At 44.9% G+C, this 25,629-nt stretch overlaps 1 protein-coding gene across 5 annotated transcripts in view; it reads right to left on the reverse strand.

Annotated features, from left to right (window-relative positions):
- CEP290 (centrosomal protein 290) overlaps positions 1-25,629 on the reverse strand; it is a 129,968-nt gene that overhangs the window by 1,001 nt on the left and 103,338 nt on the right. For 4 of the 5 annotated variants that reach the window (XM_006114000.4, XM_025180148.2, XM_075932772.1 and 1 more), the window contains 9 exons: positions 16,319-16,453; positions 14,444-14,530; positions 13,385-13,549; positions 12,691-12,813; positions 12,086-12,258; positions 8,493-8,634; positions 3,348-3,421; positions 3,104-3,207; positions 1,263-1,351 (listed from right to left, as the gene is read on the reverse strand). In XM_006114000.4, coding sequence (XP_006114062.2) covers positions 1,263-1,351; positions 3,104-3,207; positions 3,348-3,421; positions 8,493-8,634; positions 12,086-12,258; positions 12,691-12,813; positions 13,385-13,549; positions 14,444-14,530; positions 16,319-16,453 — 1,092 coding nt within the window. Of the gene's footprint in view, positions 1-1,262; positions 1,352-3,081; positions 3,208-3,347; positions 3,422-8,492; positions 8,635-12,085; positions 12,259-12,690; positions 12,814-13,384; positions 13,550-14,443; positions 14,531-16,318; positions 16,454-25,629 lie in introns of those variants that run through there. The other variant, XM_075932775.1, reaches the window with a different exon arrangement.

Below are 25,629 nucleotides of genomic sequence, written 5' to 3' on the forward strand. Positions count from 1 at the left end.
TCAGAGGGGTAGCCATGTTAGTCTGTATCTGCAAAAACAACGGAGTCCTGGGCCACCTTAGAGATTTATTAGGGCTTTATTAAGCTTTCATGGGTAAAATCCACTTCATTTGATTACATGGGTTTTACCCATGAAAAGTTATACCCTAATAAATCTTTTAGGCCTGATCTATGCTACAGGGGAAGGTCGAAATAAGAGACACAACTCCAGCTACATAAATTATGTGGCTGGAGTTGACGTATCTTACAGCATGCTCCTATTGGCTTCCCTGACTCCTTGTGAGGGGCAGGAGTAGCAGTGCCGATGGGGGCACCCTCTGAGTTCAATCTGGCTAAACTGAGCCCCTGAAAATTGACTGCAACAGCATGTCCATAACTCTCTAAGGTGCCCAGGACTCTGTTGGTTTAACATTGTATTATGGCTTTTTCCATTACAAACAGATTTTTTTAAAACTAGCTTTGCTTTATGCACTGTAAAATGTAAAGGTGCAGTTTATCATTTATATACACTAGTACTTACTGCACCTGCAAGTCAGGTGCTTTGATATTTGAAATACTGCACCTCTGTGGTGCAAAAAAGGAGGCAGAGTTGAAGGTTTGGTACCATTTGTCAAAAGAGAGCTTTGAAATTTTACAGTGAGACCGGAATGCTTTGTTAAATTAATCACATAGTCAGTACAGAATAATGATTACCGTACATAAGAAAGAAGTCTCGAGGAAACACAGGATTTGTGTTTCTAAATGTAGTGTTCTGTTGACCCTAGCTTTAGGGACCTGAGGCTCAAGGTCCCAATACATTATGCTCTGAATCTACCATTAATAGCTGAATAAGAGCAGAACTTCCTTTTCTTCCTTATTATATCATCTTCTCAATTGCACCATCAGTAAGTTGTGAACCAAACATGTAGATATAAGAACGTTCTGATTGCAGTTTGAGTCATTTTGTAAAAGTGGAAAGGGCCAAGGAGTGGCTGTTATTGGCCACTGTAACATTCAGTGGTGGGGCAGGGACACAAGCTGGCATTGTGGTCCAGTGTTTTTAATAATGCCAGTTTTCATGTGTCAAGCACTATCAGCATAAATCCATAGAGTAGGGATACACTGTAAACTTGTTTTTGAAGACTTTGTACTTTAAAAGTCATACATCTGGCCATTGTAAAAGACTTCAACTAAATGGGTGGATGCAATCTTCTTTCCTAGCTATTCATTAGTTCATAAGATAAGTGAACAATATCACAGTGGTATTATCCATACAATACTCACCTTAAGTTGTTGCTTTTCCAGATCTGATGCTTGCAATTGCGTCTGGAGATCTTCTACGTCTACCATTAACTTGTGTGGTCTGCCTTTCTCTAAAAATATCACCATTTGTTATGAAACGGTCAAGTTAGGTTACTAAATTCAAGATACTGAAAGTCAATTAAAATGTGTAACCTAGCAGTATATACTGGAGAACATTAAATCCAGTTACCCAGTCTTGCAAAAAGTCATCCCCAACACCATTCTGGTGGCTTGATCTATTTCTGTACAGCAAGCTATCAATTACAAATATTAAGTGGCTAGTCTATGTTGTGAAGTAAACCTTTTGATTGACTGATTGCATAGTCAGACTGAAACAGTAGCTCAGAGGTTTAATATGTAAAAATTAGATATTAACGTTGGCTTCTGGTGATAAGTTTAAAGACTAACATTGCTAATTTCACTGAGAAAATGAATGTTTCTATTGAAACTTTTTTTTTTTAATCCAGTGTGGCTGGCAATGCTAGACTGTTAAACACAGAAGAAAGCAATTGTGTCATTTACTTTATTGCATTTTGCAATCTAACTTTAAATGATTCAATCAACAGTGCTCTACTCACTGCTCTTGGGAGGCTACTCCAAAACTGAATAGATTTTACCATTATGGAGTTTATGCCTAATTGTCTTAAACTAAACTTAATTCACCTATTTTATACCTCAGGGATTAAAAAAAACTTACAAGTGGTCCTGGAGCACCTATCAGACATATACAGTAAAACTCCAGTTGTCCGGCATCCAGTGGTCAGGCACTCCTGCTAGTCCAGCACCACCTGGAACCCTGGATAATTGGAGTTGCTCTGCCCTGGGCTTCCCCGAGTCAGCCACTGGTCAGTTTCAGCTTGGGGACGCCCGGGGCAGAGCAGCTGGGGTGCTGCCGGGTTGGTCCCGCAGCGCCGCCGTCCCATCCCTCCACCCCCCCCACCCCAGACCCCTCATAGCCACCCCTTCTGATAGTCTGTCATATTTGACAATCTGGCACCCCCTGGGTCCTAAAGGTGCTGGATTATCGGAAATTTACTGTATATATTATCAATTAGAGGCTTTTGAGGCTTCAGATAAGTCAAGTGGGTTGAGTCCACAGAAACTCATGATATTAATATTCATAATATCTCTCTATATATAATCTGTTAATCTAAGGTGCTACAGGACCACTCTTTTTAAATGACAGACTAGCACAGCTACCCTCTGAAACTTTTGTGTTAAAGTGAGCCTTTTAGGGAAAGGGAAACAGCTATAAGGGAGCTGTGGTAAATGTTCTTCAGATCAAAGGTGCTTTTTAAAATTAATTTAATAACATAGGTCTGCTATTACTTTCCCATTCTTAGTCACAGTCCTGACACTTGTTATATGATTACAAGCAATACGAAGTAGCTATACACTTGCAGCTAGTGGATGGATTAAAACATGATTTCTGGTAACAGTTGTCTAATACATAGACCACTGAAACCATACAATAACAGTGTTACAATAGTTGTTAAGCAGTTACCTGCTTCTAATGTGCATAAAGTCCTGATGTGTGCATCAGGAAACTATGTACATGTTTTCAAAAAGGAAAGTATTATCTTCAATAACTTCTATTAATCACAAAATTATCATAAAATGTTTTTTCTGAAGATAAGAATATATTAGAAATCTAGCTTTTCACAATTATTTCTATTACAACAGAGTACCTGCATTTTTATACTGGCATAATTTAATTTACAATTATGGAATTACTCCTGCCTTTCACTAGTAGAGTAAATGAGAGCAGATTCCAGCTCAAATTACTGAAAAATCCTTATACTTTAGTTACTGAAAATGGCTACCAGCTGCAGAGCCTTCGCTTTCATTAATGCCCGTCTGATGTTGGTAAGCCTTCACCTGGTGAGCTAGTTCTGCTTTTTCCTTCTCCAGTCGATTATTGGTTAATCTGTAACACAATTAAAATTTAAAATATTATAAAGAGTAAAAGTTGCTCTGGGTATTCCTCAATCAGAACATCTCATTTCTAATTTCTGTGCACAGTAAAGAGGATGTTCATTTTTTACAGGTGATTTTTTGGTACTTTACCTGAGAAGCTGAAGCTCTCTGGCAAAGCCTTGCTCCGTGCTAACACCTTCAGGAAAGTGTTTGAGAAGTTCAATCTTAGGTTTAAAAAAAATACAAGGAAAATGAGGAAGGTCTGCATTTGAAAACAATATCCATAATTACATTTCTAACTCAAGCCAACTCGACTTGAGATTACAATAGCTCAGGTAATACAGGGAAAGGAAAAAAAAATAGAAGCCAAGTAGCAGGAGAACTGTAGTAGTAATCTTGGAGAAAAGGTAAACGGGGAACTTTTATTAAATGGAGAAAAGTAACTTGCAATATAAACACTTCCAGAAGCTCCTTTGTAGGCACTGATAATTACTATAAAGTCTCTAAAATTATCTATACCCCTAATACGTAACTATAATAAAAGGGGAAAAAAGGGATCAGGTGTTGCCTTATATATTAAAAATAAATACACTTGGACTGAGGTGGAGATGAACATAGGAGACAGATGTGTCGAGAGTCTCTGGGTTAGGCTAAAAGGGGTTAAAAAAAAGGGTAATGTCATGCTAGGGGTATACTATAGACCACCTACCCAGGTGGACGAGGCTTTTTTTAAACAACTAACAAATTCATCCAATGTGCAGGATTTGGTGGCGATTAGAGACTTCAACTATCCAGACTTATGTTGGGAAACTAAAACAGTGGGGGCACAGACTATCCAACAAGTTCTTGGACTGCACTGAAGACAAGTTTTTATTTCAGAAGGTTGAAAAAGCTACTGGGGGGAAGCTGTTCTAGATTTGATTTTAACAAATAGGGAGGAACTGGTTGAGAATTTGAAAGTGGAAAGCAGCTTGGGTGAAAGTGATCATGAAATCATAGAATTCAAGATTCTAAGGAATTGTAGACGGGAGAACAGCAAAATAGAGGCAATGGATTTCAGGAAAGCAGGTTTTGGTAAGCTCAGAGAGCTGGTAGGTAAGGTCCCATGGGAAATGAGACTACGGGGAAAACAACTGAAGAGAGTTAGCAGTTTTTCAAAGAGACATCATTAAGGACCCAAAAGCAAGCTATTCTGTTGTGTAGGAAAGATAGAAAGTATGTCAAAAGGTCACCGTGGCTTAACCAGGAGATTAGTTTCCCCATATAAAAAGGGAAAACTACGACAAATTACAAAAGATGAATATAAGCAAACAATACAGGTAGGAAGGAGCAAGATTAGAAAGGAATAGGCACAAAACGAGCTATGGACAAAAAGGGAAACACAAAGACATTCTATAAATATATTAGAAGCAAGAGGAAGACCAAAGCCAGGGTAGGCCCACTGCTCAGTGAGGAGGGAGAAACTAACAGGAAACTTGGAAATGGCAAAAGGTGCTTATTGACGTCTTTGTTTCAGTCTTCACCAAAAAGTCTCATGATGAAGGAATGCCTAACAGTGAATGCTAGTGGGAACGAGGTAGAGGTTTAGAAGATAAAAAAAAAATTAAAAATCACTTAGAAAAGTTAGGTATCTGCAAGTCACTAGAGTCTGATGAAATGCATCCTAGAATACTCAAAGAGCTGATAAAGGAGATATCTGAGCCTTTAGCTATCATCTTTGAAAAATCACAGAAAACAGGAGAGATTCCAGAAGTCTGGAAAATGGAAACTAGAATAACCCAGGAAACAATAGACCCTTATCCACAAGACTTGTTATCCTATCTCCTGAAGGAGAATATAAAAAGGGAAATTAGAACAACCCAGGAAACAACAGACTGGTCAGTTTAATTTCTCCTCCAGGAAAGATAATTGAGCAAGTAATTAAGGAATTAATCTGCAAACACCTGGAAGATAAGGTGATAGGTAACAGCCAGCATGGATTTGTAAAGAACAAATCACGTCAAACCAATCTGATAGCTGTCTTTGATAGGATAACAAGTCTTGTAGATAAGGGAGAAGCAGTGGATGTGGTATACCTAGACTGTAGTAAGGCATTTGATACTGTCTCGCATGATCTTCTTATCAATAAACTAGGCAAATACAACTTAGATGGGGCTACTATAAGGTGAGTGTATAACTGGCTGGATAACCAGTCTCCGAGAATAGTTATTAACGGTTCACAGTCCTGCTGGAAGGGCATAACGGGTCTGTTTTGAAACCAGTTCTGTTCAAAATCATCTTCAATGATTTAGATACTGGCATGGAGAATATGCTTATTAAGTTTGCAGATGATACCAAGCTGGGAGGGGTTTGCAACTGCTTTGGAGGATAGGATCATAATTCAAAATGATCTGGACAAACTGGAGAAATGGTCTGAGGTAAATAGGCTGGAGTTTAATAATGCAAAGTACTCCACTTAGGAAGGGGAACAATCAGTCTCACGCATACAGAATGGGAAGTGACTGTCTAGGAAGGAGTACTGCAGAAAGAGATCTAGGGATCATAGTGCACCACAAGCTAAATACGAGTCAACAGTGTGACGCAGTTGCAAAAAAAGCAAACATGATTCTGAGATGCATTAACAGGAGTGTTGTGAGCAAGACACGAGAAGTCATTCTTCTGCTCTACTCTGCGCTGACTAGGCCACAGTTGGAGTACTATATCTAGTTCTGGGTACCACATTTCAAGAAAGATATGGAGAAATTGGAGAGGATCCAAAGAACAGCAACAAGAATGATTAAAGGTCTAGAGAACACGACCTATGAAGGAAACTGAAAGAATGGGGCTTGCTTAGTTTGGAAAGAAGACAGTGGGGACATAACAGTTTTCAGATATCTAAAAGGGTGTCACAAGGAGGAGGGAGAAAAATTGTTCTCCTTAGCCTCTGATAGGAGAAGAAGCAATGGGCTTAAACTGCAGCAAGAGAGGTTTAGGTTGGACACTAGGAAAAACTTCTTAACTGTCAGGGTGGTTAAACACTGGAATAAATTGCCTAGGGAGGTTGTGGAAGCTCCATCTCTGAAGATATTTAAGAGTAGGTTAGACAGACATCTATCAGGGATGGTCTAGAGTTGGCACTGGGTTCTGCCGGGAGGACAGGGGACTGGACTCAATGATCTCTCAAGGTCTCTTACAGTTCTAGTGTTCTATGATTCTATGAATTAGTGCTTTAACTGCCTTATAGGAAGGAATAGAAAATAGAAGTTGAGAGTCCATAATCCAGAGTTCCCTAGTCTGGCAACACCCCTGGTCCAGCATCAAAAGGGATAAGCCAGTGGGCTAGGGCCAGGAGTGTCTCCACTGCAACCCCCCCATACCCCACAGAAAAGCAGAACTATGGCTGGGAGGGAGGGGAGAGGACACAAAAGAATGCTGTGCCAAAATGAGAACACCACAATTTTGACCCAACTTTTTTTTCTAAACATATGATTGTAAAGTTTTTAATGTATATTTTTCAGTGTATTAAATATATTTGACCTCTTTAACTTGGGAAATAGGGTATGTCGGATTAAGGAATTTTTGTGGACCACGGAGGAGCTAGGATGGCGAGAAGGTGGATAGGGTGCTTACCTGGTGCCCTGCTCCTGAGGACACATGTGGCTCTGCATCCCCTGCCACCCCCAGATACTGCCTCCCACCAATATGGCAGCAGCAGGGGAAAAGACTCTGGAGAAGTGCTTCACTGAGCTTCCATTCCCCCATATAGAGAGGTAAGGAGGCGGCAGTGCACAGAGCTGCTTCCTCCTCCCCGTGCCAGGGTCTGAATCAAGGGTATTTCCAAATCAGGAACACCCAGGATACGGAAATTCAGGTATAATTATAAGTGAAATTATACAATGTCAAACTCAAATTCTTTCTCCTGTGCTGTATGGGTGTGACGGGCCGCCGCAGGCCCGCACTCCCAGGGACGCAGGTGCCCGGGAGACTCGTGCGGTGGCTGGCGGAGCGCCCCGGCGCCAAGGCTGTGGCCGTGGCGACGGCGGCAGCCGGAATCTGCCTCCACGGCTGCGCCAATGCGAGGCAGACAGCCCCCACCCTGGGGCGTCAGGGGGAGGGGCCGTGAGCGCCGCTCGGGACGCCACAGACATGCCGGCCGCGTCAGCAAGGGGGCGGGGCTGGCGGCCGACGTCAGAGCCGGCGGGGCAGTTTAAAACGCCCCACTGGCACAGGGGAAGGGGCTCTCCTCCGGGGGAGCGTGCGACAGGCCGCGTCCCAGGACGGACCAGGGATGCACCCGACCGCAGCTGGGGGTGCGACCCCGCGCTCGGGGATCCCAGGCCAGCCCCCAGCGCAGACGGGCCGCTAGCCCCGGCTCCGGCAGCGACTCGGACGGGACGCGACGCCCACGGAGGGAGCAGCCCGAACGGGCGAGAAGACAGGGTGGACGATTGGCTCCCGGGTTCGGCACAGACCAACACCCGACCCCACCAACTGAGGCACGGTAAGCCGGGCCAGTGGACGGATCGTCCGAGGGGGTGGGGTTAAGGGAGGAAGCAGCCCGGGGCGGAAGCCTTCTGGCGCCCGTGGGTAGACAGGTTACGGGCAGAGTGACCCCCGTCTACCGCGTTGGGGCGCTCGCAAGCCCTGACGCTTAGGGCCCTGGGCTGGGACCCGGAGAGAGGGTGGGACCGGGTCCCCCTCCCTCCACCAGAGAAGCATCCAGCTCCAAGCAACGCCAGCGTAGGCAGACGATTGAACCGAGCCCCGCACTCCCGGAAAAGGGGGTCGGGCTAAGAGGCACGAGCGCCCCCCTCCCGCAGGGATGGGTAACAATTACGGGGTCCGCAGACCCCCCCTCCTTTCAGGGAGGGGGGTAATCGCACCCGATCGCCCGGGCTTCCGGCCAGGGGCCCGGCGGTGAGACAAACCGAAGGGGGCACAGGGGTCCGCCGAACCCCCCTCGAGCTGGGAGGGGGTAATCGCACCCTGAACCCCCCACAATGGGATTCTACTATCTGAACAGACCCATGAAAGCAGAAGTCTGAATATGGAAACAGTTCTTGCAGTATGGTCAGAAAGTAAAAGTCAACAAACTGCTCTAGTGAATGTGCTGCCCTTGATCACTTACAATATCTTGGAGTGGCCCCCATCAAAAATTATTGCCCACCCCTGATTTAGATAGTGCTTGGTCCTGCCGTGAGGGCAGACGATTGACCTCTTGAGGTCCTATCCAGTATGTGTACAGGAGAGGAAAAATCTGCCTTCTATTATTATAGGTAGGACAAATTTGACACCATTAGGCTACGTTTTACTCACTTGTTCCCTTAAGTCTTGTGTGTGTTTTTCAATGCTATTTTCACGCTCTGTTGCCTCTTGGAGTAGTTGTTTAAGATCAGTAATGCTTTGATTTTTTTTGGCAATATCAGTTTCCAGTTCTTTCATCTTAGTTTCATACATCCTGAAAATATGAAAGAAAATTAAAGCCATTCTGAAAATATTTTCTAGACTAGGAACAGTATTTTTCCCCATCCTGCAAACCTGGCGCACAGTCCCAAAGGACTAGAGTAAAAACCAACTTTTTAAAAAACAGAGATGGTAAACCCTAGTAAAAAAGACCAGTTCTGCAAATGGTATTCTTCAAGATGTTGCTCATGTCCATTCACGCCCACAGCATATATGCACCCATGCAACTGTTAAGATTTTTAGCGGCTACACAGTTACTGTATTAAACACTTTTTAAAACATCCATAGGCTGAACCCACCATAAAAAGAAGGATGTGACCAGGGGCAGATGACCGTTTTGCGGGGCCCCGGGCAGCATAATTCCATGGGGCCCCCCTTTGCCACGGTGCATGCGCGGGGCTTTCTGAAGCGCGGGGCCCGGGGCAGCCGCCCCGTTTGCCGTGCCCTATATCCGCCCCTGGATGTGACTTTGCCCTGGGAAGACTGACACATGGAAGTATGTGTCTTTCAGATCAAGGATGGCATGCATACCAGTCTCCTGGATCCAAGGAGACCATACAAAACTTTAGCGTCTGTAGGTACTTGTTGAGATCTTGAAGGTCTAGAATGGGATGTAGACCACCCTCGGAATAAAAAAATAGCAGGAATAAAACCCCTTATTCCCATATGGAGATGTAACCTCCTCCACCACCATCAGCTGCAGGAGCCCCTGAATTTGCTATATGAGAAGGTGCTTGTGAGAAGAGTCACTTTAAGAGACATGGGGAGGTGATATGGGGTAGTGGAAATAAACTGATGAGTGTAGCTGTAAAGACCCAGCCATTTGAAATTATTGCTGATCACACCAGGAGGAAATGAGAAAGTCAACTGCCAAAAACTGGAAAAGTGGATTCAGGGAAAGGTCTGGTGTGTTCAGGCATAACCTCAAAACAACTTTTTAGCCTCTAGCTTGGGGTGGGCCGAGCCTGACTCACCGGAAGCAGGGAAAGGGAGGTTTGAGCAACCTTTAGGCAGAGGAGTCAGAGGAGCAAGCGGACGGACTCCCTGTTTGATATTCTCTCCTCCATAGCCCCTGGTAGGAACACTCTTCTCCTTCATGAAAGGCTGTCAAAAATTACCAATGTCTTGTGGCAAACCCCCTCCTCTCCGCCACCCATTTCCAAATGGGCAGAGTGGAAGTACTTGGTCCCAACCAATGGCCATGAATAACTTTATTCCCGCCCTCTCCCGAACTCCTTGGTGGTTGAGGGGGTCAACCAGAGGCAATGCCAAGATCAACACAGAACTCTAGGGCTTTTTGTGCAGCAGATCCTGCTGAGGCCAACTTCTTTGTCCCTGAGCTGGTTGCAGTTTAAACTACATGCTCTGACCTCCGATGGGACTAATACACTCTAACTACTACTAAGGTTCTAACAGCAGTAACTATTTACAGCAGTGTTTCTTAAACGATGTGCTGCAGAGAACAACAGAATTCAAAATGGCAGGCGACTATTAGGGGCAGGCGACATTTTTCACCCCAACCCTTTTCCTTTAAACCCCCCCCCCCTTTTTTTGGTAAACAAAAAAGTCTTGGTATTCCCATAAAAAAAATATTGTTTGGTGTTCCTTGGTCTTAAAAAGTTTAAGAAACACTGATTTACAGCAACTTTACTAAGTTTCTCTGAATGAAGTCTAAGCAACACTAGAGCAGCGAATATTCTATTGGTGGCAAGAAGAAACTGAGGGTGGGTCACCGGAGCCACTCCTCTATCGATTCTGCTAAGGGAAAACTTTCCTGTGGCAAGCACACAACTAATATGGAATGAACATGAGCAAGCACTCAAAAAAGAATTTCATTGTACGTGTGTGTGTGTGTGAGTGTGTGTGTGTGAGTGAGAGAGAGAGAGAGAGGTGAACATTTAGAATTTGTCTTCATGTGGAATGAGAGGTGTGATTCACAGCTTGAGACATACTTGTATCATGCTGTGATTGAACTAGCATGCTAAAATCAGAATGTAGCTAAGCAACAAAGGCAAGACAGGCTAACCACACTAAGTATGAACTCATGATCTTAAATGGATACTTACATAAGGTGCACCCATCCCCTTGTCTGTACAGCCACAATTACACTCTTATTTTTAACCCTTTAGCTTAACGAAAGCTAGGACAAGTATGTCTCCTTGATCTGGGAATCACACCTCCATTTCCACATGTAGACATACCTGTAATGTTTTAGAGTTCTAGAACAGAGAAACTTATTTAGATTGAATCTCAAAGTTTTGGGAAAACAACAACTCTGTTTGTAAATATCTTGTACAGAGTATAAGAATGGGTGTTTGCTTTCATTTTCAAAGGGACAGGAACACAATATGTAACAGTTTATATGAAACTGATCAACCATAAATTGCTAGAATAAGAGTAAATCTAGTATCAACGCATAGCTAGGAGACAAGATCCACAAGCAACACGCATTAAGTCAATAGACTGTAAAAGAATGAAAGTTACATGAATAGTAACAGTTACACTGTTGAAAAAATTAATGTAATTTACTACAGTATGCAGGAAACAAACTTTCCTTCAATAGTAGTTAGGAAAGTGTTCATAATTACGCATTTCTTCTGGGCAAATATATTTATTGTGGCTAACGCAAAGGGAATTTGATGCCTTAGAGATCAGAGTAACTCTTTTCTATCTCCTAGAGGTGGAAGAATTGTCTGGCTCCAGGCACAACCGTTCACTAAAATTATAATATCTGGGAAAGATGGGCAGAATGGTCTATGTTCTATGTATATCACCTTCTATCCTCTCAAAATACTTGGTAGGTTGCAGAGGTTCATTTACCATCATACTCCTGATGTGGGGAAGGAACTCCTTCCTCCTCTTGTGGAGATGTAATTTTGAAGCAGCACAGCCCCTCTCTCTATACCTCTTCCCATTGACCACCACCACTTTCAGACTGCTATTAACAAGGCAAAGTAAGAAATTCGGGTCAGAGTTTTCAACACTGCTCAAGGTGACCATTGTTTGATCAGCTGTGGAGGTATTTGCCTTCATGGTAGGATGCTAAGGGGTATGCTTACTATGCTCAGTAAATACTCTACGATTTTTCTTCAAAGTCCAATTACAACATTCTGTACTAGCATAGGGCAGAATCTGAAATAGCATAACAATCTAGTATTTTGCAGCTGTAAGGACAGGTTCATTCTCAGAATGTGAAACAGGTTCTGGAGCAGCAGAGACCAATGGATTTCTGGGCAAATGACTGAGGAGGCTACATGTCTTCTGGATTTGAGTTAAAAGTTTGCACACTCAACATATATAATATAGTAAATTCACCAGCAATTGCTATGGGGTCTGTAAGAAATGCTTTAAAAAGGAGCTGAAAATTATGATCATAAAAGTATCAGTCATTTAAAAATAATTAAGAAAGGCAAAATGATGTTTTCTGTTTTATTCTCAGTTCCTACCTTGTTACAACAATTGATTTCCAGCTTTTGCTGTCAGCTCCTTCAAGTTGTGGACCTCTGCTTTCAGCTAAGTTTAACCTCTTAACAGTCTCTTTCAGCTCCACTGTCAATTTCTCATTCATTATTTCTATGTTATTCTTTGCTATTCGTAGTTTCTCTGCAGCATCAGCCTCCTGTAGTCCAATGAGACAAAAATTATATACATTGTGGCAAAGTGCCTTCATACTTCTTTTATCTTATCCAAAACACAGAACCTCACACAGCACTGAACACTATAAAATTACACTCAGAAATTGGGTCAGTACTGGTTCAGAAGGAAGAGTGCTACATACTAGATCATAAACACTATTTCTAAGACACTGACCTTACTCAATTCTGCTTTGCCTTTGTGATATAATAGGACTACAGCACAAATTGGTTCAATATCAGGAATATAATTAATTCTATTTTATGTATTTAGGGAAATCATCAAAATAGTATCTGTGTGTGTACAGTATGAGACAAGTATAAATTCAATATATTTAATTTGGCTAGAAGTATAAGAAAAGATGCTTAATATAAGAAACAATTTGTTCAAATAGCTGGATGCTATCTTATAACCTTACTTTTTTCAGCTCTTTACGCAGCCTCTCATTCTCAGCAACGATCTTTTCCATGCCTCTGGTTTTTGATTCATAACGCATACTCAGCTGACCACCCAGGTGAAGTTTCAGTTTTTCCATTTCAGACTGAGTATTAAACAAAACAAAAACAGAAATATGTATTTACACAACTTATTAGAATCTTTCAAGTTCTCATTTTAAATGTACAGTAAATTGATATGCAGGCCCCAATTCAAAGCACTTTTGCACATGTGTAAGTCTGTACCTCAAATATATAAAAAGATACTTTGAATATAAAAATTAACCTTAGAAAATGATCCCTATGTCACATTAAACCTGCATGAATCCACATTTTGCTTTAGAATTTCTCATAAAATTATGAGATTGAAATAATATGAAATATCGATTTTGTTTGGTGGGGCTAGGACATTGTAGATGAATGTCGTCAAACTATTACAGTATAGTGAATATGTAAAACTTTGATTCTGTGTATTACAAAGTTCACATTTGTGATTTCTTTTAAACAGAAGTAAATTTTTGTGCCAAATGATGTCAATAGGTTTGATTATATATACTACTGAAATTATTTATATTTTAGGTGACATACTACACTAGGTTAATACTTGGTAAAATCAGTTTTTCTAATTAATGTTCATATAAGTTGCTACACAAAAACCAACGAATGATAAATCAGTACCTTTAGCCTCTCATTTTCAAGTTCAAGGCTAACTAGTTTCTCATTAGAGACAATTCCTGGGGCCTTTTTCAGATCTTCATTTTCTCTCTGGACTTTCTCTACAACCTTTTTCATCAAACCAATGGTCTTTTCTAATTCTGGAACTGTCTTTCCACTTCTACCAGACTACACAGAAAAGACAGAGGAAAAAGCAAAAAGCATAATGAATTAAATTCTTAAAACTTTAAGTCCCATATCTTTTTTTTTTATCTATTATTATTGCTTTGTGGTAAACACACAAATTGTGTGAGGCAGTGCCACCTGGTGCAGATAGAGTCTATTTGGGCCCCTAAAACTCTGAGATGGAGTTAGGGTAGATTTCTCCACATTGGGCACCAGGCGTACATGTCTTGGTATAAATATCATACTTTTGGTTTCACAAGTGGTCAGCAATGAAGAAGTGCTGTGTCTGTTGTGGTACTGGTTTTCTGGGTTGTAAGGAATGAAGAAAAGTGTATTTCACGTCATTATGCTTTCAGTGTACTTGTACGAGTGTATGGTGAGGAGGGAATCGAAGACTACGCCAATCAGTAAAATGGAGCTTCAGTTTATCTCAAGCCTACATATATAGTATAATTAAAAATAACTTCTCTATCAACAGGTTCCATTGTCTAACATTTCAAGACATTTAAATACTATCTTTTAAGTCCTAATCCAATTTGGTTAGCTCCACTAATAGATTTTTACATACATTACTAAATATCATTTTGCATACATTTATGGCAAATTCTCATATTAGCAAAGAGATATTTTTGATTAACTGTTGTTAATTCATATGGCAGGATGCAAAGATGTAAGTATGTGAGAAACTTTACTAACTGTAATAGTCAATTGATGAGTATCTTGGTTCTTTGATTAAAATAGCGATATAATACAATAAGGAGAGGTAACTAAGTGTCCAAAAAATAATTTTACCCATATTTTGCTTGATGGTACACATTTTAGCTGTAATAAAATCTTGCTATTAATCATGCATTTAAATCATTTAATTATTCTGAGAAACACAGTAGCATTACTCACCCCTCTAACACTGCCTAGTTTGCGCTCGACTTCTGCTTTCTCTCTTTTGAGAAGCTCACACATTTCTTTCAAGTCACCTACTTGATCCTAAAGAATACAAATAACCACCATCTTATTTAGACTTTACTCAATTAACAGATGAATGTAAACATGTTTTACAACTTCTGTTAGTTTATTTTGAAAAACATGGAACAAAATCCCCCCAAAGTTCCCCTTTGCTATATAATTTTTCATCATGTGCTACCAACCACCCAGTTTATAAAACATCTGCCCTCTAAATTTGCCTCCATATTTTATTCTATACTAGAAACATGGGGTTGGTATGCTGTGGAACTTACATACTAAGTGCATTGTAAAGATCTTAAAACCCAAACAAAAAAATTAGAGATCATGTGAGAGTTATGTTTATTTTCTCACAGTCCAGGATACATCAGAATCTAGCTCCAAATGATATCATAGGAATAAAAAACAAAAAAACCCAACAAACACCTTTTCTGATTTTTTTCCCAAATTTCCCTGGAAAACTTTACCCTAGTATAACAGATGTCAATCTGAAATTGGATTGTGGTTTTTGGAGACAGGAGAAGGAATGGGGGTAGTGGGACAGAAACTGGAGAAAGGTCAGTTTGAAAACAGGGACTTTAAAGAGAATTTGGTTACAGCTATACTGTAGAAAAAACTACCAGACCACTCTATAGTTTGTAATATACAGGGACACATTTTAAAAGGGACCCCCAACCAGCACAATGGGGGCACATCTACACAGCAGGGCTAAGCCAAAATAAGCTACGCAACTTAAAGCTATGCAATTGACGAAGCTCAAGTCAAAATAGCTTTTGGCGCTGTCTATATAGCAGGAAGTCAGAGAAAGAGCACTCTTTCTCCAACTTTCCTTACTCCTTGTAAAATGAGGATTACAGGAGTCAGAGTAAGAAGTCCTCCAGCTTGACATTATTTTGACATTATGTTGAAATAACTGCTTGTAATGTAAATGTAGATTGTTATTTCTGAATAATGTTAGTTTGAAATAATGCTGATGTGTAGACAGCCTAAATTATTATGTTTTTTAGGGTTTGCAAACACTTACGTATGCTAAACTGTAGATACATATTTAGGTCCCTACAATGAGCCCTAGCTGGGCAGGACTCAATGCATATGCACAACTCTATTAACTTTAAAGTGTCTCACTGTGGGTACAGCATTTCACCTTTTGGTACTCATTGAAGGACTGGGGCTTTGGATCCCTAAGCTGTATGTACTTACAAGAGTAGGCCTTGGAGATGGCTTTTGAAATCTGCCCCCTTATAATTTTCTGTATATTCACGTCAAATATATATAGCATGTGTGGAATATATATTAAGGATGTTAGAAATCACTTAGCAGTTACACAATTCCTCGGTGCTTCCTCCTGGGGGCGGGCCAGCAGCTAGTGTGCTCGTGGCCCCGGGAAGCTCCCTACCACCTGGCGGTGATTTCTGTCTCTGATACAGAGGCAGCAGCATGAGGCAGCAGGTTTAAAAACTGGCTCCCTGCATGGATCAGCTCCCACCTGTTCCCTACACTATTGCCTCCATATCAAAAGCAGCAGCACAGGGGGGCAGGTGGCTCCCCTGCATGCTCTTCATTTAAAACTTGGACCCGTGGCTGGGATAGAGCCAGCCTGTCAATACAAGTTTTAAATGCAATACGCACCAGGAGGTGGCGGGTGTTGTTGAAGTTAAAAGGAACCATTAACCGATTGGTTAACTGGTTAATGGCTACTTGGTTGACAGCCCTAATATGTATTAGCACAACAGAGTTCGTGGAATTTTTTTTTAATGTACATTTACAATCTAGGTGTGAGCCTTTAAAACATATTGTATACTAAAAAAATACCTTTAATCGTGGCAGATCTTTATTAGCCTGCTCTAGTTGGAATCTTAGTTCAACATTTTCAGATGATAACCTCAAATTTTCTTTCTGGAGCTCCTGTTGTCTTTGACACTGATCGTCTGATCCTATTCCTGACGTCTTAAAAAAAGAGAAGGAACAGAATGAAATATTATTAAATCTTGAGGTATTAAGCCTTACACTGGATAACAATCAATAATCTGGGCAAGAAAGACACAAACCTGTTACATTTCACAATGAATTACTAAGACCAAATCAAAGTGTTCATAAAACAGTACTGAGGCTAAACAAAGTGTTCATATAGCAAGATATCTTCTTATAGCATTCACTGATCAGTATTTTATTAATAAGGCAAATAGAGAAAGTTAACATGGATCTTTGACTAAACTTTTTCCTTTAATTCCTTTATAAACATTTTAAAAATTTGCTTAAATTAAGTGAAGGCAGAGCAACTGACAGATTTGCCAGACCCTTGGGAAATATGGGGGTCTGGCTCAGCTCTGTGCCCCCAGAATGGAAGGGCCTCAGGTGGAAAGGATGAGGTGGGGAGGCTAGCGTACCCAAGCTAGCCCTTCAGTGCTCCCACAGCAATTTAAAGAGCCCGAGACTCTGGCTGCTGCCACTACTATAGTACAGGTTGGACCTCCCTGGTCTGGCACCATCGGGACCTGACCAGTCCTGAATGAGAGAATTTGCCAGACCAGGAGAGGTGTCCCTTGCAACCTGCACAGAGCCAGCTGACCTGCCTGTGGCCCCCTCTACTCTCTCCCTAACTGGGCTGTCTGTTGTGCTGTCACTGCCCCCGCAACTCCAGGATGCCATGGGCAACCAGAGGGTCTCCGGCTCCAGCACCGGCTTTATGCTGTCGCGGATGGCCAGGTTTCCCTGGCTCCATGCTGCTATAGGAAGCTGGAGCTCTCCAGCCCCCGGCTCCGCACTTCTGCAGGTGTCCAGGCTTCTTTGGCCCCACACGTCTTAGACACTTAAGGTTTCCCAGCCCCGCACTGCCATGGGTGGCCAAGCTTCTCCAGCCTGTAGTCCCCTGCTGCTGCAGGTGGCTTGAGTTCTTGAGCCCTTGGTTCTGTGCTGCTATGGGTAGCCAAGGTTTCCCAGCCCCGCATTTCTGTGGGCCACCGGGGTTCTACAACCCCAACACTGCTGTGGGGCTCCTCCAGCCCAGCTGTCCGAAGTCTTGGCTGTGTTGCTGGCCCTCCTGCCATTAGGCTCCTGGACCAGGAGCATCTGGTCCAGGAAGCATCTGGGGTCCATGTTGCCAGACCACAGGGTGCCAGATTTCAAAGGTGCAACCTGAAGTGGCAGCTGCAGCAGCCAGAAACCCCAGGATCTTTTAAATATCCAGGCCCTAAAGGCAGCTGCCCTCTTTACCTCTCATTCCCCCCTTAATAATACCTAGCTCTTATACTTCACTTGTCACCTTTTCGTTTTTTACAAAGGAGGCAAGCATCATTATTCAAATTTGACAATGGGGAAACCCAATGGTGAAGTAATTTGCCTGAGGTCTCCTAAAGGGTCAGTGGCAGAGCCAGGAAGAGACACCAGGTTCTTTGAGTACCACCTTACTGCTCTGGTGACTAAACCGAACTGTAACTATTCATTTAGGTATTTTGCATCAAATTCATGACCACAAAATCTGAGCACTGAATAAGATGAACAAATTACAATGCAAGTAAAAGATGTGTAATTATTTCTACTGTACTTTTACAGAGACAATTTTGAAATACTTATAAATTGTCACTACCATGATGTCCCTCCAGCTGTGCCTGCTAGAGCTGCAGTGGCCATGGAGAGGCACCTCTCACCTGGCCTGAAGCTGCTGTAGTGAGAGAGGGCTGGGGTTGTCCTCTCCCCCTAGAGATGCCTGTCTACTGAACCCCCCATCCTCAGCCCCCACCCTCCAGTAATGATTTAAATGAAATACATAAAATCATTGAGTTAAGGATCCGATCAAAGATAAAATAAACTGATATTCTACACATAGTTAGAATTGATTAATTAAGTATCCCCAATAAAAACATAGGAATAAATAACTGCCTCAATAGGAAAATATATTCTTCTCTCTAATATAAAATATATTGTCACAACATGGATTGCTAAAGAAGCTCACAACAGGAAGAAACAAACTATTCTAAAATAAATAGTTTGGCCTGTATAATTTACACATATAAACAATGCAGCTAATAGGGAAGTGAAGGATTAAAGGTCTGCTACAGTGTCAAACCTGGGGCATTTCATAAAGTCCTTGGGTTGGTTCAGTCCCCTCTGTATCAGTTTGGTGATTTCCACATTTATCTTCAGTGTGTTTATCCCCTCCATTATTCATTTTTATATTCTCTGATATATAATCATTAAGTTGATTAGAAGGCTCCCCTGAATCAGGCTGATTGCAGCTCATTCTATCAGAACAAGATTCATCTCTACTTCCTTCATTATTAGCAGCTGATTGCATGCGTACTTCTTGCTTCCCTTCTTTTTCTCCTTCATTACCTTCATCCTCTTCAGGCTCTGTTACATTTTCTTGTTCATCACTGACATCCTCTTCATCAGTTTCCATTTTCAGAGAGCTATTCCTTTTTCCTTTTGATAGTAACCTACACTTATTTGAATCCTCAAGTTTTTCACAATCTTCAGATTCCTGTTCTGCAGTCAGTTCAGTAATTGCATATCTAGTAGCCTGATGGCATTCATCAGTAACATTTTCACCTTCATCTATTCCACTGTAATTTGCAATACTAAGAGTAGGGTGGTGTTTTAATTTGCCCTTACTTAAAGCAGTTTTCTTCCACGGATATTTCAAATGCTTATGTTTATTGACATTATTAGCAAAAGAGGAGTTAGTCAATGCAGCTGAGTCACATGCAGCACTCTGAAGTAGAAGAAAGGTGTAATGAAGCACAAAAAGTGGATAGTAAAAGAAATAAGACAGCACATCTATATATAACATCATGTCCACCTGTGGAAGGTTCAATAAGAACCAGGAAATTTGACATTAGGAATGCATTAAGGTCATTACTGCTTCCTCAAACCCTCCTCAATTCTCTATTGCTATGGACTACACAGTATTCTCCCAGTCTCTCAATCTCACAGTACTGCATAACTGCTGACTTCTTGTCTCCTTCCTACACATCAAAGTGCTAACAGTAGTGCTGTTTCTATCTGCAGGACATTTAAAAGAGCTGGAGGTTCTTCTCTATCCTAAAAGCTAAAAATACTCTTGTTTCACAGTCAGCATGACACAAACACGCCCATGCATTTCATACATCCGTGTCTGACCATTTTCTTAATATTACATGGAAAGGGGTCTGCTGTGGTCTCTGCCAAACATTAAAACTATCTTACTTTCATGTTTATCACAGGATGTTTGTGTGGGAAACAATTTTAGATTGATGTAACCTGTAGGATATTGTATTTCAAATCTGTGAGTGAAATGTATCACCTTAGGAGGGATAGTCTGACAGCAGACCCAACCGATGTAAGAACAATGAACATTCATGGAGACAGCCTTTGGTTACTGTCTGGACTAGATACATACAGGAGATTTACAGGACATCTATAAAAGAGCAGGAGAAATAGCTCTAGTGGTTATCCATTACAGAACACTACCCCTGGAAAGGAGAGGCCTTATGAATGGTGAATTCCAGCTTTATAGGCTGCACAAGAACTGAAAGATTGACCATTGGATGCAAAATAATTCATTAGGGAGGAAAAGAACGGTTACTTACCTGTAACTGTTGTTCTTCGAGATGTGTTGCTCATGTCCATTCGAAGTAGGTGTGCAAACCGCGTGCACCGTGTCTTCTGGAGCGTTTTCCCTAGCAGTAGCCGTAGCGCCGGCCGGGTGCCCCCTGGAGAGGCGCCGCCATGGCGGGGCATAAGTACCCCTGCTGGCGCTGCCCCACCTCAGTTCCTTCTTGCCGGACACTCCGACGAAGGGGAGGTAGGATGGGAGTCAAATGGACATGAGCAACACATCTCGAAGAACAACAGTTACAGGTAAGTAACCGTTCTTTTCTTCTTCGAGTGGTTGCTCATGTCCATTCGAAGTAGGTGACTACCAAGCTAACCCCACGGAGGAGGGGTCGGAGCAATCAGACCACCAGAGTCATGAAAAAGGTGAACAAATAAACGTATTTATTTGAACAATCCAACACAGATAAGGCACGTATTAACAACAATAACAACAGAACATATTTACATTACAGATTCGAGGACTGCAGAGCCCACACTTGCATCCTCCCTGGCCTGCTGTGCTAGCGCATAGTGCGCCGTAAACATGTGGAGGGAAGACCATGTGGCCGCCCTGCAAATTTCCGTGATTGGTACCTGAGCACCAAAAGCTACCGAGGACGCCTGCGCCCTGGTAGAGTGTGCCTTTACCCTGGGTGGGGTTTTACTAGCCAGTTGATAACATTCTGTGATACATTGCACAACCCAGTTTGATAGCCTTTGTGTCGATATAGGCGACCCTTTCACCCTGTCCCCAAACGCAACAAACAATTGTTGGGATTTGTGAAACGGCTTGTTTCTCTCAATGTAGAACGCCAGCACTCGCTTAGCGTCCAGGGAGTGAAGCACCCACTCCTTAGGGGAGGCGTGAGGTTTTGGGGAAAAAAACGGGAGATAAATCTCCTGGGACAGGTGTAACGGTGACACCACCTTTGGAAGGAAGGCTGGATGAGGCCGGAGCCTTACGTTGATATGTGAAAAAACAAGGTAGGGCGGGTCGACAGTTAGCGTCCTTAGTTCTGAAACCCTTCGAGCCGATGTAATGGCCACGATGAAAGCAACTTTCAGCAAGAGGTGCTTCAGGGAACACGTGGCCAGTGGTTCAAAGGGGGGTAACATAAGCCTGTGGAGGACCACATTGAGGTCCCAGGCGGGAAGCGGGGCCCTCACCGAGGGATACAACTTTTCTAAACCAGTAAGAAACCTTTTAACCACCGGGTTAGAAAAAAGGGAAACTCCTGCCATATCAGCATGGAAGGCGGAGAGAGATGCCACATGGACTTTGATAGAAGAAAAGGAAAGGCCACTGGACCGAAGCTGGAAAAGATAGTCAAGGATAGCTGGAATAGGAGCCAAGGGCGGGTGTACTCCTCTCCGGGACGCCCAAGACGAGAAGCGCCGCCACTTGGCAGCGTACGACCATGTAGTAGAGGGTTTCCTGCTACTGAGGAGCACCATCTGAACCTCCTGGGAACATTCCCTTTCAGGTTGGTTCAACCATGGATAAACCAGGCCATTAGGTGGAGAGACCTGAGATCCGGGTGAACCATGGTCCCCTCGTCCCAAGTATGAGTTAGCAGGTCCCAGACTGGAGGGAGCGCTATTGGGTCTTGGGTAAGCATGTCCACTAGAATGGGGAACCAGAATTGCCTGGGCCACCTGGGGGCTATGAGAATGATCGTGGACCAAAAAGTCCTCGCTCTGGTCAACACCCTGGAAATTAGGGGAAACGGGGGAAAAGCATAGAGAATGCCCTCTGGACACACAGCCGTCAGGGCATCCCCCAGGGAATATTTCCCCAGTCCCAGAAGGGAACAGTAGTTCCGGCACTTGGCATTGTGTGCCGAGGCAAACAGGTCTAGGAGGGGATAACCCCACCTGTGGAAAACCTGACGCAGAACAAAGTCCTTGAGCGACCACTTGTGGGCTCCAAAGGATCTGCTCAGCGTGTCTGCTAGCAGATTCTTGCACCCCGGGAGGTATTCCACCTGTGGCATGATATCGTGCCTCATACACAGGTGCCAGAGTCGCAGGGCCTCTTTGCAGAGGGGGGGTGACCGTGCCCCCCACTGCTTGTTGAGATAAAAGAACGCTGCTGTGTTGTCCATACGAACCAGGATCGAGCGGTGAGAGAGTCTTGGCAGGAAGGCTTCGCAGGCTCTTCTCACCGCTCGCAATTCCCGGACGTTTATGTGCAGGGTTCATTCGGAGGGGGACCAGAGGCCTTGAGTCCTGTGCTGCCCCAGGTGTGCTCCCCATCCCAGGTCGGCTGCATCGGTGACCAGCGTAAGGGAGGGGCGAGGGGCATTGAAAGGGACCCCACTGCGTATCATAGTTTCCTGGGTCCACCATAGGAGGGAGTTCAGAATCTCTGGGGGCACTGTGATTATTGAGTCCCAAAGACCCCGGGATTGGCTGAAGGCCTTTGCCAACCAAGCCTGCAGGGGTCTCATTCTCATTTTGGCATGGCGCATCGTGTACGTGCATGCCGCCATATGGCCCAGGAGCCTGGAGCAGACCCGAGGGGTCGTGATAGGGGACCGGGTTAACCCTGAAATCAGCTCCACTATGGAGAGGAACCTGCACTTGGGCAGGAACGCTCTTGCCACCCTTGTGTCGAGAAGGGCTCCCACGAATTCTAGATGCTGGGAGGGAATCAGGGACGACTTTTTGTCATTTATCATGAGCCCTAGTTTTAGGAAGAGGGCTTTCATGAGTGCCATGTGAGCTTTTACCTGCTCGTACGAGCGACCTTGGATCAGCCAATCGTCGAGGTATGGGAACACGTGCACCCATTGTTTGCGGAGAAACGCGGCAACCACTGCCATACATTTGGTGAACACCCTTAGTGCCGTACATAAACCAAAGGGGAGCACCGTAAACTGAAAATGGTGTTGGCCCACCATAAACCTGAGAAATCTCCTGTGGCTGGGCCTGATCGCCACGTGGAAGTACGCATCCTTGAGATCGAGAGTCACGTACCAGTCTCCTAACTGTAGCACTGGGATGACCGAGGCCAAGGTCACCATTCTGAACCTGTGTTTTATGACTGCCTTGTTTAAATTTCGGAGGTCCAAGATGGGACGGACTCCTCCCTTCGGTTTGGGGACAACAAAATATCGGGAGTAGAATCCCCTTCCCCGCAGATGTGGGGGAACCTCCTCTATTGCCCCTTTTTTGAGGAGGATGTGTTCTCCTGGCAAAGAATGTGTTCGTGAGGGGTGTCCCTCAATAAAGACGGAGAAGGGGGTTTTGAAGGTGGTGGGCCCAGGAATGGGATAGTATAGCCTCCATTTACTATGTTCAGAACCCACGCATCTGATGTAATTAGAGCCCATGCACGGGCAAAAAGGGATAGCCTGGGCCTAACCGTGGGGCCAGGGCGGGAGACCAGTACGGGACTCTCGAAAAGGGTGTCAAAATTGGGGCTTGCCCTGATGGGAAGGACCATGGGGACCTCCCTGCTGGTTATCCGTCCTGGGGCGATGACGTCGACCCCTAACCCCCTAGGGGTGCGCAACCGCCCCGGAACCTCCACCAGAGGCCCGGGAGCGGTGCCTGCAGTAATCCCCACAGAGGACCTGGGGCTGCGCTCTCCCCTGCTGCCTATAGGGCAGCTGCCAACGCTGCGGGGCAGGGGTGTGGATGCCCAAGGACTTTAACGTGGACCTTGTGTCCTTCAGGGTATGGAGCCTAGAGTCAGTGTACTCTGAGAACAGAGTTTTGCCCTCGAAAGGCAAGTCCTAGATCGTATTTGCACATCCGGGGGAATTCCTGAGACGTGCAGCCATGCCCCGCGACGCATAATGACACCAGTCGCCATAGTGCGGGCTGCCGAATCCAAGGACGCCTGGAGAGCGGTTCGTGCAATAACTTTGCCCTCAGAGGCAATGGCCGCGAACTCCTGACGGTCCTCCACTGGGAGTCTGTCTCTGAACTTTTCGACGGCCTGCCAGGTATTAAAAGCATACCGACTTAGCATCGCCTGCTGATTAGCGATGCGGAGTTGTAGTGCCCCTGTGGCGTAAACCTTACGGCCCATCAAATCCAGCCGCTTAGGCTCTCTTGCCTTTGGAGAAGGGCCAGGCTGAGGGAGCCTTTCTTTTTGGGCCGCGGCCTGCAAGACCAAGGACCCCGGGATAGGCTAGCGCCTCTCGACCCCTTTTAAGGTAGGGGTCAAGGTCACCGGTGTTTGCCACAGGGCATTAGTAATTTTGGACACCGTTTTATTGAGCGGTGAGGCCAACCGCGTGGGCGCATCTTCAGTGAGGATGTCCACCATTGGATCCGTGTCCTCAATGACCAGTTCCACCGGAAAGGCCAGGTTCGAAGCCATGCGCCGAAGCAGTTCTTCGTGCATACGGGCATCCATGTAAGGCAGACTCGGTGCCGGGTCTGCTAGCGCCTTGTCCAGAGATGACGACGATGATGATTCTTGGATTGACATAGGACCGGTTGGCGCCAACTGCGGTACCGGTTGGGCAACTTGCGTCCCCAATGGGTCCGCCTCCGGTACCGATGCCTGTACTGCTGGATCGGGTTGCGGCATCCGAAGCGGGGAGGAGGGGGGCCTGGGACAGGGATGCCGACGGTTGGGAACGGTTACCTGAAGCCCCAGACCCCAAAGAGTGGGGTAACTGTCCTTGCCACTGATGGTAGGCCCAGGGGGTCCAAAAAGGCCACTGCGGATGTGGGGGCCAGGTTTGCTGAGTGTGGTCCCGCCAGTGTCTGGACCTGGACCTGTGGGCCGAGGATGCTCCCGAAGACCCCGACCGGATGGAGGTCACGTCGGAATCCAACGAGTAATTGGACTCCAGCCAGGGTGGAGCCGAGGAGGAATGCGGAGCAAAATTTGCGATGGATTCAGGCTTGCCCGCATGAGTACGGCAGGGCTGGGCAATCTTCGGCACCAGGGGACCCATGCCCGGTGCCGGGAGACTTGTCGCTGGTTGCGGCACCGGGGGACCCAGGCCCGGTGCCGAGAAAACTGTCGACCCCAGTTGCGGCACCGGATGAGTTGTCGCCTGCAGTTGCGGCACCGTGGTGCTGAGGCCCGGTGCCGGTTGAGTCACCGCCGGCAGTTGCGGCACCGGGGTGCTTAGGCCCAGTGCCTAATGAGTCGCCACCGGCAGTTGCGGCACCGGGGTGCCCAGGCCCGGTGCCAGAAGAGTCGTTGCCGGCAGTTGCAGCACCGGGATGCCCAGGCCCGGTGCCAGAAGAGTCGTTGCCGGCAGTTGCAGCACCGGGATGCTCAGGCCTGGTGCCGGTTGACTCGTCGCCGACAGATGTGGCACCGGGGTGCCTAGGCCTGGCACCGGAAGAGACAGTACTGACGTGCACGGTACCGGGGTACCCAGGCCGGTACTGGCGGCGGTGCTGTATGGACCGCTGAAGGCCATTGTGTCAATGCCGGTGCCGATGAAGGCATGGAGATGGACGCCAGCTCTAGGATGCCCGCCGTGGAGGGGAGAGATGCCTGAGTGGACGCCACTCGGCTGCGAGGGTACGGCACCGGTACCGCCAGGCAGGGGGCTGGCAAGGAGCTCAGCTGC

Source organism: Pelodiscus sinensis, chromosome 1, assembly GCF_049634645.1.
Source record: "Pelodiscus sinensis isolate JC-2024 chromosome 1, ASM4963464v1, whole genome shotgun sequence".
Lineage (NCBI taxonomy): Eukaryota > Metazoa > Chordata > Testudines > Trionychidae > Pelodiscus > Pelodiscus sinensis.